This window comes from Bison bison, unplaced genomic scaffold (genome assembly GCF_000754665.1).
Source record: "Bison bison bison isolate TAMUID 2011002044 unplaced genomic scaffold, Bison_UMD1.0 scf7180017864508, whole genome shotgun sequence".
NCBI lineage: Eukaryota > Metazoa > Chordata > Mammalia > Artiodactyla > Bovidae > Bison > Bison bison.
In genome coordinates, this window is record NW_011495064.1 from 8,165,368 (window position 1) to 8,182,785 (window position 17,418).

The 17,418-nt window shown below is 41.7% G+C and overlaps 1 protein-coding gene across 2 annotated transcripts in view; it reads left to right on the plus strand.

Annotated features, from left to right (window-relative positions):
* Positions 1-2,910: 2,910 nt before the first annotated feature.
* The window catches only part of TMEM182 (transmembrane protein 182), a 49,981-nt gene continuing 35,473 nt past the window's right edge, over positions 2,911-17,418 (plus strand). For both annotated transcript variants that reach the window (XM_010829686.1, XM_010829685.1), the window contains exons 1-3: positions 2,911-3,239; positions 3,468-3,567; positions 5,213-5,311. In XM_010829686.1, coding sequence (XP_010827988.1) covers positions 3,108-3,239; positions 3,468-3,567; positions 5,213-5,311 — 331 coding nt within the window. In that variant the 5' untranslated portion in view covers positions 2,911-3,107. The remainder of the gene's footprint in view (positions 3,240-3,467; positions 3,568-5,212; positions 5,312-17,418) is intronic.

Below are 17,418 nucleotides of genomic sequence, written 5' to 3' on the forward strand. Positions count from 1 at the left end.
TATACATTTTTATAATGATGCTTATTCACTTTTGGATAAACCAAAAATGGTGAAAAAAAATATTAGTTGATGAACCTCCTCCAGAAAGGTGATATGTCATGTGTGACAGAGATCAAAATTGAGGTGAATTGTAGCAATAACAAAATCCTACACTCTTTTCTACTTATTTGAAAAATCTGTTGCTGCTGCTGCTGCTAAGTCGCTTCAGTCGTGTCCGACTCTGTGCGACCCCATGGACTGCAGCCCACCAGGCTCCTCCGTCCGTGGGATTTTTCAGGCAAGAGTATTGGACTGGGGTGCCAATCTAGTTGTTTGTATATATTTGTGTGTTTGTGAATGCATATGCTAAAGATTTGGTATTAATGCATAGGTTTTTTATCATAAGCCATTACGATATGAAGTAAAATTTTCCTGTAAAGATTCCTCTTCCTTTCTAAATAACAACATTGTCACCTACAATAAAACTGCATGACCACAACTACTGTTATCTTGGGAGAGGGTTTGGGGTGACCAGAAGCTTATTACTACAGCCTCTATGTACCTCATTCCAATGAATCATTTTTTCCCTACTAGCTCATGAACTCCTCATGGTCAGGGCCTGTGTATCTAATAAAATGCCTGGACAGTCGCAAGCTCTCAGTAAGCACTTCTTGAAGATGCATTCTTCCCACCCATCCCCCAAGAAAAATCCCTTAATTTGATCTTATATTGCATTAACTATAGAACAGCATCTTTAATAGTTTCCTACTGCTGCCATAAAAACCTAGCAATAGAAAGTTAGTGGCTTAAAACAATACAGATTTCCTTTTCTGCAGTTGCAGAGGTCAGAAATCCCCAAAGTCAAGGTGTTGGTAGGCAGCATTCCTTCCTGAAGGCTCTTGGGGAGAATCTGGCTTTTTTTTTTTGGTTTGTTTTTTGTTTTTACCTCTTCCATGCTCTACAAGCTGCCCACATTCCTTGGCTTGTAGCCTCTCTCCTCTGTCTTTAAACTGGCAAGTCTCTGACTGTTTCTGGAGTCACATTTCTTTCTCTGACCACTGTCAGGAAGGATTCCCTATTTTTCTTTTAAGGGTTCATGTGTGTAGATTGGGCCAACCTGTATAATCTAGGTCATTGCTATGTAAAGTAACGTATTAATAGACTATGTGGTTATGTTTAGGATTAGAGTGTGGACATCTTTGGGAACCCATTATTCTGCCTATCTGGGGCTTCCAAGGTGGCTCAGTGGTAAAGAACCCACCTGCCAATGTAGGAGACACAGGAGATGCAGGTTTGATCCCTGGGCCAGGAAGATGACTAGAGGAGGAAATGGCTACCTGTTCCAATATTCATGCCTGAAAAATTCCATGGACAAAGGAGCCTGGTGGGCTATAGTCCGTGGAATCGCAAAGAGTCAGACACAACTGAGTGACTGAACGAGCACACGAACATACACACACGCAGACACACACTCACACAATTTCGTTTCTAAGGATCCATCCCATGTCAAACAGAAGTGGTGAAGGAAGCTGATAGAGATCAGATGCCTCTTCAGAAGATGCAGAGACCCATGTTACCACTGAATACAAAAGACAGTAATCATTAGAGACAGTGAAAGTTTTCAATATTGCACAAATACTTAAAAAATTCTCTCTGGCATATTTAGACATGGAGTGAAAACAAAGAAATGAGCTAGAGATGCTAGACATGAAGAATGTGTAGATAAATTGCTATTTGGTGACTTGTATGGGTGTCAGGTAAGACTCCCTATTTTAAGGAGGTTGAATATTTAAAATGAAAGAAAAGAACATGTGGGCTGTATTTTCTCATTTTAATCTAGAAAATAATATACGTTTGAGACTTTTTTCATGAGTCTACTTTGGGGATGATGATTTGGAATACCTTGTACAGCATCTGGGAACTGCAATTTATGTCATAGCATGTGCTGTGTAAAAGTATTTTGTTCTACTTTAAGGGTTTATGTTACCATATTCTTGATCTTTTAAATATACTTATGAATTTCTAGGTTATGAACCTGAACTGTACTTGGTGTATGTTAGATCAGTTGACCCACTATTTTATATTCCAAGAATATCCAAAAAGAAACTCATTTCACTCTTCAGAGGACCTCACCAGGCTCCTCTGTCCATGGGATTCTCCAGGCAAGAATACTGGAGTGGGTTGCCATTTCCTTCTCCAGATCTTCCAGAGCCAGGGATCGAACCTAGGTCCTGTACTGCTGTCAGTCTCCTGCACTGCAGGTGGATTCTTTACTGATTGAACTGCTGCTGCTGCTGCTGCTAAGTCACTTTAGTTGTGTCCGACTCTGTGCGACCCCATAGACAGCAGCCCACCAGGCTCCCCTGTCCCTGGGATTCTCCAGGCAAGAACACTGGAGTGGGTTGCCATTTCCTTCTCCAATGCATGAAAGTGAAAAGTGAAAGTGAAGTCGCTCAGTCGTGTCCAACTGTTCGCGACCCCATGGACTGCAGCCTACCAGGCTCCTCCGTCCATGGGATTTTTCAGGCAAGAGTACTGGAGTGGGTTGCCATTGCCTTCTCCACTGATTGAACTACTCATGCCTTTTTTTCCAGTTATATCCAAGAGAGGTCTTTGTGGTTCTTTACACCTGTGATTCATCTACCCTTGTAGAGGGTCTTCAGTGTCTTCAGGGTTGTCATGGTCATTCTGGATCAAGAGGAGCCTGTTCAGACACTTAAGACTTTGGGCCAGTGTGGCAGTGACCTCACACCATTCTGTCATCTTCCCACTTCTCTGGATTACCCCACAGCAATAAGGATGATTCTGGCCAGTTCCTGATACTACCCCCTCCACCGTCAGGGGAAGGTCAGCTATTTTTTGATCCCCTGGGGAGAGAGGCAACTCCTCAGTCAGTGTCCTAAAATAGCCTGCCATTCTCAGCTGCCGGACTGGAGGCCCTCCAGGGGAACTCAAAAGCAACACGAATCCACCACCCGTGTGAGTGGGACTCCACTGAAACACCAACTAAGAGCCGCTTCTCAAGAAGATCCTGCCTGCTCAGAAGTCTTTTTTTTTAAACTGAGGATCTGGGTGTCCGCTCTCATTTATGTTCTTATTTTATTTCAACAGAAACCAGTGAACTGAAAATGAGACTAAATATTGCCATCTTCTTTGGGGCTCTCTTTGGTGCTCTGGGGGTTTTACTCTTTCTGGTGGCTTTTGGATCAGATTACTGGCTTCTCGCGACTGAAGTGGCAAAGTGTTCGGGTGAACAAAATGTGCGTTTCTTCTTCAAAATATTATCCTATTTGGTGGTAATGAGGATAGCCTTATGTATCTTCTGAGAATCCAAAAATAGCAGTGGAATGTCTGTTTCTTCTCAGAAGAGATATGTAGAAAGCTAATGATCATCATTATTTGGGAAACAATACGTTGCTTAAAAAATTTCCCAGATGTAATTATTCAGATTGTGTTGATACCAGTTACTTTATTTGTGTTCTGTGCAGATAGAAAACGTCACTTTCCACCATGAAGGATTCTTCTGGAGATGTTGGTTTAATGGGATTGTGGAAGAGAATGATTCCAATATCTGGCAGTTCTGGTACAGTAAGTACAATTCAGCTTTGTTTTCCCCCCACCCCAACCCCTGGCTTGTCAATAAAAAAGAACAGTTTCTTATTTTGGTGCACATCACTTACAAAACAGGATTGGATTCTTAGCTGTGGAATCTCAATGGGGTATCTTTGAAAGGTTCCTGATTCCTTTTCAGTAAACAGAATTGGCTATAGAAATAACTATTTTATTTTCTAACATAAAATTGGAGTCAGTATTTGTGGCAGAATTGGACAATCCACTGTTTCCTTGCTCACATTTAAAATACATCATCCTTAACAAAACAAATATTATCTATAGTATGTTTTTGGAGTGTCTATTATTGCTATGTTGCAAATAAATGTTTTTATTTTGGGGGCTATAAATCCTTGAAATCACAAATTTTAAAATTCAGAATTAGAGATGTATTATTTTATAGTAACAACTTCAAAATTTTTTAAAAAATATCTTTTTTTATAACGAAACAATTATGAGCAGTGACAGATGAAAGCTTGCTCTATTAAGGCTTAAACCAAGTTTGTGGACAATATCAAGAAATGCTTTGCTTTTGATGTTTCCATTCTCTCACAGAAACTTTTAAGTTCTTTTTTGAAATAGAATAGCTCCTTAGAAATACAGTTGCATTCTTTCAACTGTATTTGCTATATTGTTGTTAATCTTTGAAAATCAATTCACTGAAAATAGCTAGCCTTTATCTTATTTCATCCAACAATGAAAGAACTGTTTATTACCTTCTGACTTACTGTGGGTTGAAATTATTAGTCTTATCAAAATTACTCCTGTGATAAATCAAAGTATGGCACTTAAACAAGTCAAGATTATGGAGTATATCATAAAAATTTGAGATCACAGAAGACAGGCCAATAGTAAATTGGCATATGTTAAAGGAACAAAGGTATGATGAAATGGCATTTTGAGAGAAATATTTCATAGAGTTTCTGATTGTCATTTGGGGGAGGAGAATAAGCATGCGATCTGCTGATGAAAATGATCTAGGCTTTGGTAAAGTGAAGTAAGTCAGACTTTGCAAGAGGAAGAGTTTGCCAAGACTTAGAGAAGGAAAAAATATTTTACTCCTTAAAGGGTATATGATGAAATCATCAAGATTTCAAACAACATTAAAGTTCTTTCTTGTGGTTTCTTCAAATGCTAAAAATAAACTTTAATCATTAACTTGTATGGTCTATCATCTACATCTTTTCCCTGAAAGTAGAATATAGAAGAAATTTTGCATTAGTTAGAACCAATCATAGTTAGATCTAAATTTATTAGATTTTTAAACAACAACTTTGTGTGTGTGTGTGTGTGCCGGTCATTATGTTAGGAACTAGAGAATACTGTTGTGAAAATGAATGAAATCCGATGATTTCAACTGTAGGTGGTGTTAAGGGCATTCTCTCCACTGGATTAGGTCATGAGTTAGATGTTTTAGATGAATCCACTTTCCAGGTCTCCTGTGCTATTATTCCATATGAGACTTTTAAGGAGGTTCCTCCCTGTTCAATAATTCTCTGAGTTTGTTGATCTGTAGTTTTATTTTGCTTGTGTACCCCCCACAGCCTGTATTTCTCTTCTACTGGGAACAAGTCTTCAGGCAGCCTCTCAATAACAAATAGCTCTGTCTTGCCTTCCTTCCCAGCCAATCAGCCCCTGTGGAAGAACTGCACCCACGCTTACCTGTCGCCATACCCCTTCCTGAGAGGCGAGCACAACTCCACCTCCTACGACTCTGCAGTCAGTAAGTACTCAGTCCTCAGGGCGCCTCCAGAAGGGTGGTCTTTCTGAAACACTCCCCCCGCAGCAGCTTTGTGGGCAATCAAAAGATAATTTATAATTTCAATGTGTGTTTTTTTAATATCAGTCATGTATAAAATAATAAATAAGATGTCATTTTTATTTATTTATTTATCTTTGATGTGGACTTTTTTGGTTTGTTTTACAAGCTTTATTGAATTTGTTGCATTAGTGCTTCTGTTGTATGTTTGTTTGGCCATGGGGCGTGTGTGATCTTAGTTCCCCGACCAGGGATTGAACCTGCACCCCCTGCATTGAAAGGTGAAGTATTCTCCACTGGACTGCCAGGGAATTCCCAAGATGTCATTTTTAAAATACCATTTATAATCTTAATAAAATGCAACTGTGGTCCAAAATCAAAGCCCATTTGCTTGTTGCTTATCATGATAATTTTTTACAAGTGTGTTTGTTTTCTGATATGAAAATAATGGTATTCATCAGGAGGATGGGCTTCCCGGGTAGCTCAAATGGTAAAGAATCTGCCTGCAATGCAGGAGACCCAGGTTCAGTCCCTGGGTTGGGGAGAACCCCTGGAGAAGGGCATGGCAATCCACTTCAGTATTCTTGCCTGCGGGCTACAATCCATGGGGTCGCAAAGAGTCGGACACAGTTGAGACATATGCATCAGGAAGAACTGCTCCATAAGAGTTTAACTGATATAAAACTAGTCCTACAATGGAAACCACTGTAATATACACCCTGATTTTAAAACATTTTTGCCATTGTCATACATAAGAATATGATTGCATGCTAAGTCATTTCAGTCATGTCCGACTTTGTGACCCTATAGACTGTGGCCCGCCAGGCTCCTCTGTCCATGGGGATTCTCCAGGCAAGAACACTGGAGTGGGTTGCCATGCCCTGCTCCAGGGGATCTTCCTGACCCAGGGATTGAACCCACGTCTCTTATGTCTCCTGCACTGGCAGGCGGGTTCTTGACCACTAGTGCTGCTGTTATGTTACTGTCTTTCTACCAAATGATGAAACTGTGTGATATTCCGCAGAAGAAGGAGAGTCCTATGCTGTTAACTGGGAATCATGATTGCCCAGCTTCTTTCATGTTTTCATACTACTTTTTCTATAGAAAGTATATAAACTTAGTTTCTGTAGAAAGTACACAATATTTAGCACATAAATCTAATTTTTAAAAGTACATAAGCTCAGTATGTCAGCTTTATTCTCAGCTGGTTTCATGATGTTTTTCATAAGAGAGTGCTTATCCTAAGCTTAAAACTAAGGGTTGGTACAGAATTTAGTGGTGTCATTAACAGGGCCCCCCAAAAATCTGTTTTTCAAAGAGAATACTTAACATTTAAAATTCTGGATAAATGTGTATTAGTCAGGATTCTCCAGAGAATCAATAGGAATTGTGTGTGTGTGTGTGTGTGTGTGTGTGTGTACAGAGAGAGAGACTGAGGTTAATTGATTGATTGATTGAGGGAGAGATTTTAAGGAATTGGCTCATGCTGTTGTTTGAAAGGCTGTTAAGTTTGAAATCTGTGGGGCAAGGCTGCAGCTGGAGATTCAAATAACAGCTGATGTTGAGGTCTTGACTCTGAGTGCTGGAGACTTGGGTAGAATTTCTATGGTGCAGTCCAGAGGAGGGTGCTTTCTTCTTCAGGAAACCCTTTTTTTGTTCTTTAAGTCCTTCTGCTGATTGCATGAGGCCCACCCCCTCATACCGTGGGATCATCTACCTTACTGATAGTCTGCTGATTGTAAACACTGACACATCAAAATGCCTTTATAGCTGTTTTTAGGCTACTGTTTGATCAAGCAGCTGGGCACCATCGTCTAACTAAGCTGACACATAAAATTAACAATCACAGAACTCAATAAACTTTTACATCCGTCATCCATTTTTTCATCTTTATGTAAAATGTGAATTTCCATACATTTTAATTTTGTTTTGAGTTTGTCAGAGGGTATAGCATCTGCTTATATCACACTATTGACATGATGTGTTATGGAGCAGGTGTGGATCGGGTAGGAAAAGGGTTCACCTTTTCACACCTGCTGCTGTGCTTGTCCAGCAGACTTGCCTGTGCTTAGAGGGACTGTGGCTGCTGGTCTTGATAATGAGTGTGGTGCAGATGCTCTTTCCCGTAAAAATCTGCTTGGCTGCAACCCAAAATAGATAAGTACGGTTCCCCCATCTTTTCATAATTGTTTTAAAAAACAGTCATCTCAGTCACACTTGCCAAACCTTCTCTTATATCATTTACGATGTGGACCTTCTCACTGACGACAGAGGGCGTGGCGTGGGAAAAAGGCAGATACACTGCTTTATGTTATAAAAAGTTACATTACAGAGAGTTACGGAAACGCTATCCCTTGCTTGTCATTCTTTCTAGGACATTAGCTATTTGCATAAATATTTGCATATTGCTGTTGCTGATACTCGTGTGTTGGGGTCCTGTGATAAGATAGGTGCGGTGGGCTCCATATACTTAAAAGTGAATCTGCATATTTGAAAAATTTGCACCTCGAAGAGGTAGTGCGTGTGTGCTAAGTCACTTCAGTTGTGTCAGACTCTATGCGAGCCCATGGACGGTAGCCCGCCAGGCTCCTCTGTCCATGGGATTTCCCAGGCAAGAATACTGTAGTGGGTTGCCATTTCCTCCTCCAGGGGATCTTCCCAACCCAGGGATCAAACCCAGGTTTCTTAGTCTTCTGCATTGACAAGTGGATTCTTTACCATTAGCACCACCTGGGAAGCCCTAAGGAGATGGTGGAGAACTTGCAAAACAAGGTAACGCTATCCATGCATAATAATGATGGGGAAGGGTAGTGAGTGCATGTCAGCGAGATTGCACTGCAATTATGTTTAGAATTATGCTGCGTTACATATAATTACTATGTCACTTTTTGGATCAAGTGACAAAACTGTGTTTCATTTTTTTAAGTTGTCACACTCCTCTTTGGCATACATATTGCAACTCCTTACTTCACTTTAAGCAAAAACACTAAGGAAAAATGACTGAGGTGAGAAGAGGTATGTCCTACAACACAAATAGTATATGCAAGTTCCGTTTATCTTCCTACTGCTGGTACAGTGATACCTGACATTATATCTGGGTGATTATTTTATTGTTTCTTTTATCCAAGAGAAAGATACAGACTTCATCAAAAAGATTCAATCTGGTTGAAAGTGTGTGTTTCCTAGTTGATAAAGCCATGAGATTTCACTAGACTCCAGAACTACTTGTCAACTTCATAGCTTCATAATCATCAGGCATTACACATTTGGTGGGATTTCCTGATGGTCAGATGGTAAAGAATCCACCTGCCAATGCAGGAGTCACAGGTTTGATACCTGGGTTGAGAAGATCCCCTGGAGAAGGAAATGGCACTCCTGTATTCTTCCCTGGGAAACCCCATGGACAGAGGAGCCTGGTGGGCTACAGTCCATGGGATTGCCAAGAGTGGGACATGACTTAGAAACTAAACAACAACTGTACATTTGTCAACTTATCCTGGGAAAATTCAAAGCATTGTTTGTGAAATCTGATGTATTGTGGCCAGGCAAATTATTGGCAAAATTGCCATTAGCTAGCTACAGTTAGCTAATACTGAAATCAGTGAAAATGATACATTGGTGGATAGTTTTCTGGAAAGACTCTTTTAGAATTACTGGACATTACTGATGAAATTATTTTATTTAACGATAAGGGGGCTGAGACTCAGAGAAACCGTGTGATTTCTGTCTTCACCAGTTGATCACTGGCAGAACTAACCTAAGGTCCAAGCCTCTGGGTTTTGTTTATTGATGATCTTATCAACTACAGTGGATGAAAAGGCTGATTTTAGTTCTTACTATTAAATCTTTTAAAGTACAGTCTTTTAGTTGGATCTCAATAAAAGAACAAAGTAAACTTACGTTGGCTTTTTTTACCTTTCTGTTTGATCCTAACTTGTATGTACAGTCTGGTCTAATTCACTGTTTCCTTTATTTTTGTTTTAATCTCAAACGCATATTCTAAAATCCAGTTATGTTCAAATCTTGTTATTTGGATGGTTGCCCAAGCTTAGAGGGGTTGATCTAATTCTCAGGATTGTTTTCTGAAGTAGGACTGTGTACTTCGAAGTCCATTAAACAATTTCATTACCTCTCGATATCTGTCAGAATTCAGATTTTCTGGTTTGTTTCATGCTTAAATTTAGTCATAGTCCATTAATTTGCTAACATCGGGTGATGATGTACTGAACGTAGATTAATTTTCAAGGTAACCCAACCCTTGAGTGAGTCAGTCATTTCTCTATGGCGTCCCCTTGGCCTTTAACCACACCCACCAAGGTGCTCCTTGTACCTAACTACAACTGTTCATAAATACTCGGTTTCTTCATTGTTTATTGCAGTTCCCCGAAGGCACAGACTGTGACCTACTCATATTTGTATCACCAGCCCTTAGCATAGTGCCAGATACTTAGAAGATCCTTCAGCGTTTGTATGACATGACAATGCCAACTTGCAGTTTGTATTTTCAGCGATAAACTATTTTAACTTTATTACTTCCAAGGGGAAAAGGCTTCCTTATGAAGTAGAGTATATTGAACATAATTTCTGTTTTTTCCTGGTAAGTTGGAACAAACATGTGGCCGCAGGCCGGCCGCACGGCCTTCTTTGAGCTGCTCAGAAGTAGCACTTGTGATCTCACTGCAGGCCCAAGGGTGTCCACCCTTCTCCCCAGGTGCCCTCGCTCCTCCCACGCCCTCCTCCCCGTTTCCTTGATGAAGCAGGATCACCCACCGAGCCAGTTCAGACTTCAGTTCCTACGAAGACTTCCTTGCTGCCCTTGCCCCCTCTAACACAGAGGCTAGACCAGGCGCTCCTTTATAAAACCCATGCTTTCATTTGATAATTTTTATCACAGATTTTAAATATTTACTGCAGAATTATTTTGTTCATATACCCCTTCCCGATTGAACTCTAGGCTCCACAACTGTAATGCGTTTTATGTCTGACTCACCGTTGTTTCCACTCTTGACTGAATATTTTTGTACAATTAGTATTTCTTGAGAGTCTGCACTAACTAGACTGGACTGTGGTGCTGACACTGAGGCCTTGAATAGCCACTGATGTGTGTAGGAATTTTTAAACCTTTACTCAGTGGACCTCGTTTAGTCTTAAAATGGTTTTTTCATACTTCTGGTAATTGTTTTAGGTCTACAACATTGTTTTCATGTGTCAGCTCTCTTTCACCTTTATTGCCAATATTTATTTACTATTCTTTTCTGGTCTGCTCATTCTTGTCTTATAAAAAAAGGTAGGGGGATGTGAATGATATAAGACTAGAAGCAGGAAGGCAACTAGGCAAGGTGTTAGTCAGCAGCTCATGAAGCTGGAAGTAGCCAAAAACAAATAGCAACTGGAGAATGAGGGTTACTTTTGTCCCACAGTAAGAAGTTCAGTAGCAGCTGCTGTCATGACACTGTCAGGGACCCTGGCCTTTCAAAGCCTTTTCTTCCACATCCTTGGCAGGTGGACAGCCCCTGTCATCCTCTCCCATCTTCAGGAGAACAGGCGTGTCCCTGGAATTCTCCAGTAGATTTCTACCAATGCTTCCCTTGTCACAACCATGTCACATGGCCTTGCTGGGCTGAGGCTTGGAGTTGCTTCCTTCCCAGGCTCTGTGGCAGGGGAGGAGAGGAAGAGGAGAGCGGGAGCGGGGAGAAGAGTTCCGAGGGTTGATGGACCAACCTACAGGATCCTCCTCAAGGACCAGCATCTTGGTCCTCCCTGGATGTTATCAGGGAAGGACAAGGGCCGGGGCAACAAAGGCCAGAGGGACTGATGGGCATAAAGAATACTAAAGAGTTAACATGTAAATTAAAGAGTTAACATGTAAATTTCGGAGCCAAACAGAAGAAATCTAGGGGCATCTAGGCTGATAAAGAAACTGCTCTCTGAATAAGATGTAATTCAGTTTATATAACATCAGTTCACTTCAGTCCCTCAGTCATGTTTGACTCTTTGTGACGTCATGGACTGCAGCACACCAGGCCTCCCTGTCCATCACCAACTCCCAGAGTTTACTCAAACTCATGCCCATTGAGTTGGTGATGCCATCCAACCATCTCATCCTCTGTTGTCCCCTTCTCCTCCCACCTTCAGTCTTTCCCAGCATCAGGGTCTTTTCCAGTGAGTCAGTTCTTCCCATCAGGTGGCTAAAGTATTGGAGTTTCAGTTTCAGCATCTGTCCTTCCAAAGAATATTCAGGGCTAATTGCCTTTAGGATGGACTGGTTGGATCTCCTTGCAGTTCAAGGGACTCTCAAGAGTCTTCTCCAACACCACAGTTCAAAAGCATCAATTCTTCTGTGCTCAGCTTTCTTTACAGTCCAACTCTCACATCCATACATGACTACTGGGAAAACCATAGCTTTGACTAGATGGAACTTTGTTGGCAAAGTGATGTCTCTGCTTTTTAATATGCTGTTTAGGTTGGTCATAATTTTTCTTCCAAGGAGCAAGTGTCTTTTAATTGCATGGCTGCACTCACCATCTGCAGTGATTTTGGAGTCCAAGAAAATAAAATCTGTCAATGTTTCCACTGTTTCCTCATCTGTTTGCATGAAGTGATAGGACCAGATGCCATGATGTTAGTTTTCTGAATGTTAAGTTTTAAGCCAACTTTTTCAACCTCTTCTTTCACTTTTACTAAGAGGCTCTTCAGTTCCTCTTCACTTTCTGCCATAAGGGTGGTGTCATCTGCGTATCTGAGGTTATTGACATTTCTCCCAGCAATCTTGATTCCAGCCTGTGCTTCATCCAGTCCAGCATTTCTCATGATGTACCCTGCATATAAGTTAAATAAGCAGGGTGACAATATACAGCCTTGATGTACTCCTTTCCCGATTTGGAACCAGTCTATTGTTCCATGTCTGGTTCTATCTGTTGCTTCTTGACCTGCATACAGATTTCTCAGAAGGCAGGTCAGGTGGTCTGGTATTCCTATTTCTTGAAGAATTTTCCATAGTTTGTTGTGATCCATACAGTCAAAGGCTTTGGCATAGTCAATAAAGCAGAAATAGATGTTTTTCTGGAACTCTCTTGCTTTTTCAATGATTCAGCAGATGTTGGCAATTGATCTCTGGCTCCTGTGCCTTTTCTAAATCCTGTTTGAACTTCTGGAAGTTCATGGTTCATGTACTGTTGAAGCCTAGCTTGGAGAATTCTGAGAATTACTTTGCTAGCGTGTGCTGCTGCTGCTAAGTCACTTCAGTCATGTCTGACTCTGTGCAACCCCATAGATGGCAGCCCACCAGGCTCCCCCGTCCCTGGGATTCTCCAGGCAAGAACACTGGAGTGGGTTGCCATTTCCTTCTCCAATGCATGAAAGTGAAAAGTGAAAGGGAAGTCGCTCAGTCGTGTATGGCTAGCGTTGAGATGAGTGCAATTGTGTGGTAGTTTGAGCATTTTTTGGCATTGCCTTTCTTTGGGGTTTTTGGGATGAAAACTGACCTTTTCCAGTTCTGTGGCAACTGCCGAGCTTTCCAAATTTGCTGGCATATTGAGTGTAGCACTTTCACAGCATCATCTTTCAGGATTTGAAATAGCTTAGCTGGAATTCCATCACATCCACTAGCTTTGTTCATAAAGATGCTTCCTAAGGCCGATTTGACTTTGCATTCCAGGATGTCTGGCTCTAGGTGAGTGATCACACTATCATGATTATCTGGGTTACAAAGATCTTTTTTTGTGCAGTTCTTCTGTGTGTTCTTGCCACCTCTTCTTAATATCTTCTGCTTCTGTTAGGTCCACACCATTTCTGTCCTTTATCGAGCCCATTTTGCATGAAATGTCCCTTGGTATCTCCAATTTTCTTGAAGAGATCTCTAGTCTTTCCCATTCTATTGTTTTCCTCTATTTCTTTGCATTGATCACGAGGAAGGCTTTCTTATCTCTCCTTTCTCTTCTTTGGAACTCTGCATTCAAATGGGTATATCTTTCCTTTTCTCCTTAGCCTTTTGCTCTTCTTCCTTTCATAGCTATTTGTAAGGCCTCCTCAGACAACCATTTTGCCTTTTTGCATTTTTTTTTCCCCTTGGGGATGATCTTGATCACTGCCTCCTGTACAGTGTCACAAACCTCTGTCCATAGTTCTTCAGGCACTCTGTCTATCAGATCTAATCCATTGAATCTATTTCTCACTTCCACTGTATAATCATAAGGGATTTGATTTAGGTCATACCTGAATGGTCTAGTGGTTTTCCCCACTTTATTCAATTTCAGTCTGAATTTGGCAACAAGGAGTTCATTATCTGAGCCACAGTCAGCTCCCAGTCTTGATTTTGCTGATTGTATGGAACTTCTCCATCTTTGGCTGCAAAGAATATAATCAGTCTGATTTCGGTGTTGACCATCTGGTGATGTCCATGTATAGAGTCCTCTTTTGTGTTGTTGGAAGAGGGTGTTTGCTATGACCAGTGCGTTCTCTTGGCAAAACTCTGTTAGCCTTTGCCCTACTTCATTTTGTACTCTAAGTCCAAATTTGCCTGTTACTCCAGGTATTTCCTGACTTCCTACTTTTGCATTCCAGTCCCCTATAATGAAAACGACATCTTTTTTGGGTGTCAGTTCTAGAAAGTCTTGTAGGTCTTCATAGAACCATTCAGCTTCAGCTCCTTCAGCATTATTGCTTGGGGAATAGACTTGGATTACTCTGATATTGAATGGTTTGCCTTGGAAACGAACAGAGATCATTCTGTCATTTTTGAGATTGCCTCCAAGTACTGCATTTTGGACTCTTTAGTTGACTATGATGGCTACTCCATTTATTCTAAGGGATTCTTGCCCACAGTAGTAGATATAATTACTAAAAAATAACATACAGTCAAGGTAAAATGGTCACTTTCCTCCAGACAATAAATATTATTTTAGTGTATTTCTTTCCATCCCTTTTTACATGCATATTGTACATTGTTTTGATCATTATAAACACAAACATATATCTCACTTTTTAATTTTTAAGTTAGCTAATATTTCTCCATGTTTGTGCCTAATAGTTTCTCAGATTTTAAATGTTTAGTTGCCACCTCCACATTAAAAATAATTTTATGTGTGTAACATTTGTCATAATTTGTGTTAGTTCTTTGGATTATATTTACATATATGTGAATCAAAAGATAGGAATAAAATTGCATTTTTATTATTTTACCAAGGTGCCAAATTGCTTGCCAACCAGTACTGTACCGTGAAATATTTCAACTAAGAAAATATGGTAGGAAGACAGAAATATGAGAATCAGGAGGAAAGGGCGTGTTTTGAAGTGAAGAGTGGGGATTTAGTCTGGATTTAGACACATTAAGTTTGGGTTGATAGTGGAATACCAGTTTGAAATAATTCAGCAAGTAGCTTGATGTGCAGGACTGCCAACTGATTTAGAAGACTTTAGCATGACAGATACCAAGAATTGCAGAGATGGTTTTTGATACAATATGGTCTTTAAGAGAGGTCATAGTAAAGAAGGTGGTAAAATATCAGTTATACTTAGGAGAAGGAAAGAAGCAAAGACGGTCCAGGAAGGAGAAAGAGAGAGAAGCAGGGAGAGTCGAGGCAATGGCTGGCTGGTGTGCTGTCAGAGGGGTCTGCACAGGCACCAGTCTTGGGAAGGACGAGGCTGACCTCAGTGCAGGCGTGGAGTGGATGAGGATAAGAGGCAAGAGGGGTTGGCAATACCCCGATGGTGCAGAGGTTCTGCTGAGCCCTGGTAGCTCCCTCGCCACCAAGGGGAGGCCCGTGAAGCCAGCTCCGTTGAAATCTAGATCCGCAGGTACTGCTGGCTTGGCCTGAGACCCCAGCCCTTCTGCTCTGTGTCCCCCTTCTGTGCACGGGCCATCCCCTGGGGCTGAGCTCAGGGCCCATCTCTCTCTCCCTGGCAGTGCTTTTTCTCCGTCATTTTCCTGCACATTCTGACATTGGATCCTCCTGGGAGCCAAGCCCTACCCCAGGCTTCTCCTCCTCTTCTCCCGAGAGAGGTCAGAAGGCAGTGATCCTCCTCAAGGGGCAGGGCAGCAGCAGGACAGAACGTGAAACCTCACACCAGGTGTCCGGGGAGCCGGGCAGCGAGGAAGTGGAGACCTTTGCCTTTAGCCAACCCTGGGCCTTGGGAGAGCAACTCAAAGAGCACAGCCTTTTAGAAAGCTGCAGGTCCCCACAAAACAGCCCCACGCTTTACTCTGCAGGGCAAACTAAACCATAAAAATGCATGCCCTTGTACTGGACAGCTTGAAGCAGTGAACACTGAATTAAGATTTGAGTCTAGGGTTAATATAAATGCTTAAACAATTGAGGAGACAGATCAACATGTCCTAGGAAATTAATCTCATTGGAATGTCTCCGCCCACACCCCCGCATTCTACTTGCAATTCTAGTATGCTAGTATAGCGTATCTTATTTGCCATTTCTTTTGTTTGTATACGATGATTCTGGACATTGTCATAAATTTACAAGATAGTTTTAAATACTTCTGCTCTGTGTTAGTTGTATAGGGAAAAACAAAGCATGCTCTGCAAAGTTTAATAGAAAATACAATTCAATCTTTCTTTTTTTCTTTTCTGGTCACAAATGTCAAGTACCTAGTTATTTGGAAATACCTTCTGTGCTCAGTTGCTCAGTTGTGTCTGACTCTCTGCGACCCCATGGACTGTAGCCTGCCAGGCTCCTCTGTCCGTGGGATTCTCCAGGCAAGCATACTGGAGTGGGTTGCCATGCCCTCCTCCAGGGGATCTTCCCACCCCAGGGATCAAACCCAGGGATAGAATCCACATCTCCCGCATTGGCAGGTGCGTTCTTCGCCACTGCGCCGTGTGGGAAGCCCCTATAAACAAGACTGTTTGGTCATTTACATCAGTGTACCTTGGCTTCCCTTCCCAGAGGACAGTCTGCATGCAACCTGGACAGAGGGTGTTTGTAATATCTGTGACGCTGTCAGCTACACACGCAAGTAGAAACCCCCTCTAATGAAAGGACACCTCCTGGCACCGTCGACCAGGGTTTCTCAGCCTTGGCATGTGGACACTGGGGCCAGATGACTGTGCTCGAAGGACGGTCCTGTGTGTTGTAGGACATTTAGCAGCATCTCTGGTCTGTACCCACTAGATGTCAGAGGTACCTCTTGGTGTGACCATCAAAAACATCTCCAACCATTGCCAAATGTCCTGGGGTATCTAGATGGGCACAGAACTCCCTCAGTGAGAACTTCTGGGACACTCTAGACATTCATCCCCAAGACTTCTGACCCAGGGCCCAAGCTCCTCTTCAGAATTATACCTGTATTATCCAAACTCTGTGTCCAATTCCAAGTCTGGACCCCAAATAATGCTTAGTTTCCTCTGTCTTCTTTTACATTGGATATTTAAACCAGAAAGGAGCAAGAAGACCATCTTGGCCTCGATTTTATCTTTAACTAGCATCGCTTCTGCCTCAGGCTTCAGGCTTCAGGCTTTTTTGAGAAAACAGTATAAAGTAGATTTGATGAAAAAAAAAATTGTTGAGTGTTTGCTATATGTTGGGCACTGTTCTGGGTGCTCTAGAGCCAGCCCTAAATTCTTGCCCTCATGGGGCTTTCACTGCAGTGGGAGGCAAAAAATAAACCAGTCACATACTTGGAGAGAAATAAAAGGAGAAAGAGTGTGTGTGGAGGGGACCTCAGCATTAACTGCGGTGAGAGGGAGTCTGCACAGAAAAGGTGATGTCTGTTTTGAGTTGACAGCTCTGAGTTGAATGGGGCTGCCACCAGCTAAACTGTCACAGTTTCCTGACCCCTCTTTTGGGAACTAGGTAAATGCTGTTCAGAGTGCTCAGCACAGGGACTGGCTCTTGGTACAGGTTCTGTGGGCGTTACAAGCTGGGCTTTCCGTCAGCATGTCTGCGTTCACTGTCTGGAGATGTGACTTCCTATCTCTGGTCTCCCCCAGATTCACCTCACTTGTCTGTGAAAGGAAGATAAGCTTAATATCAACCTCATACAGTGGTTAAAATAGAAAGAGAGAATAGTACAAATGCTTAGCATAGTGGTTGCCATGTCTTCGGTATTCAATAAATGTC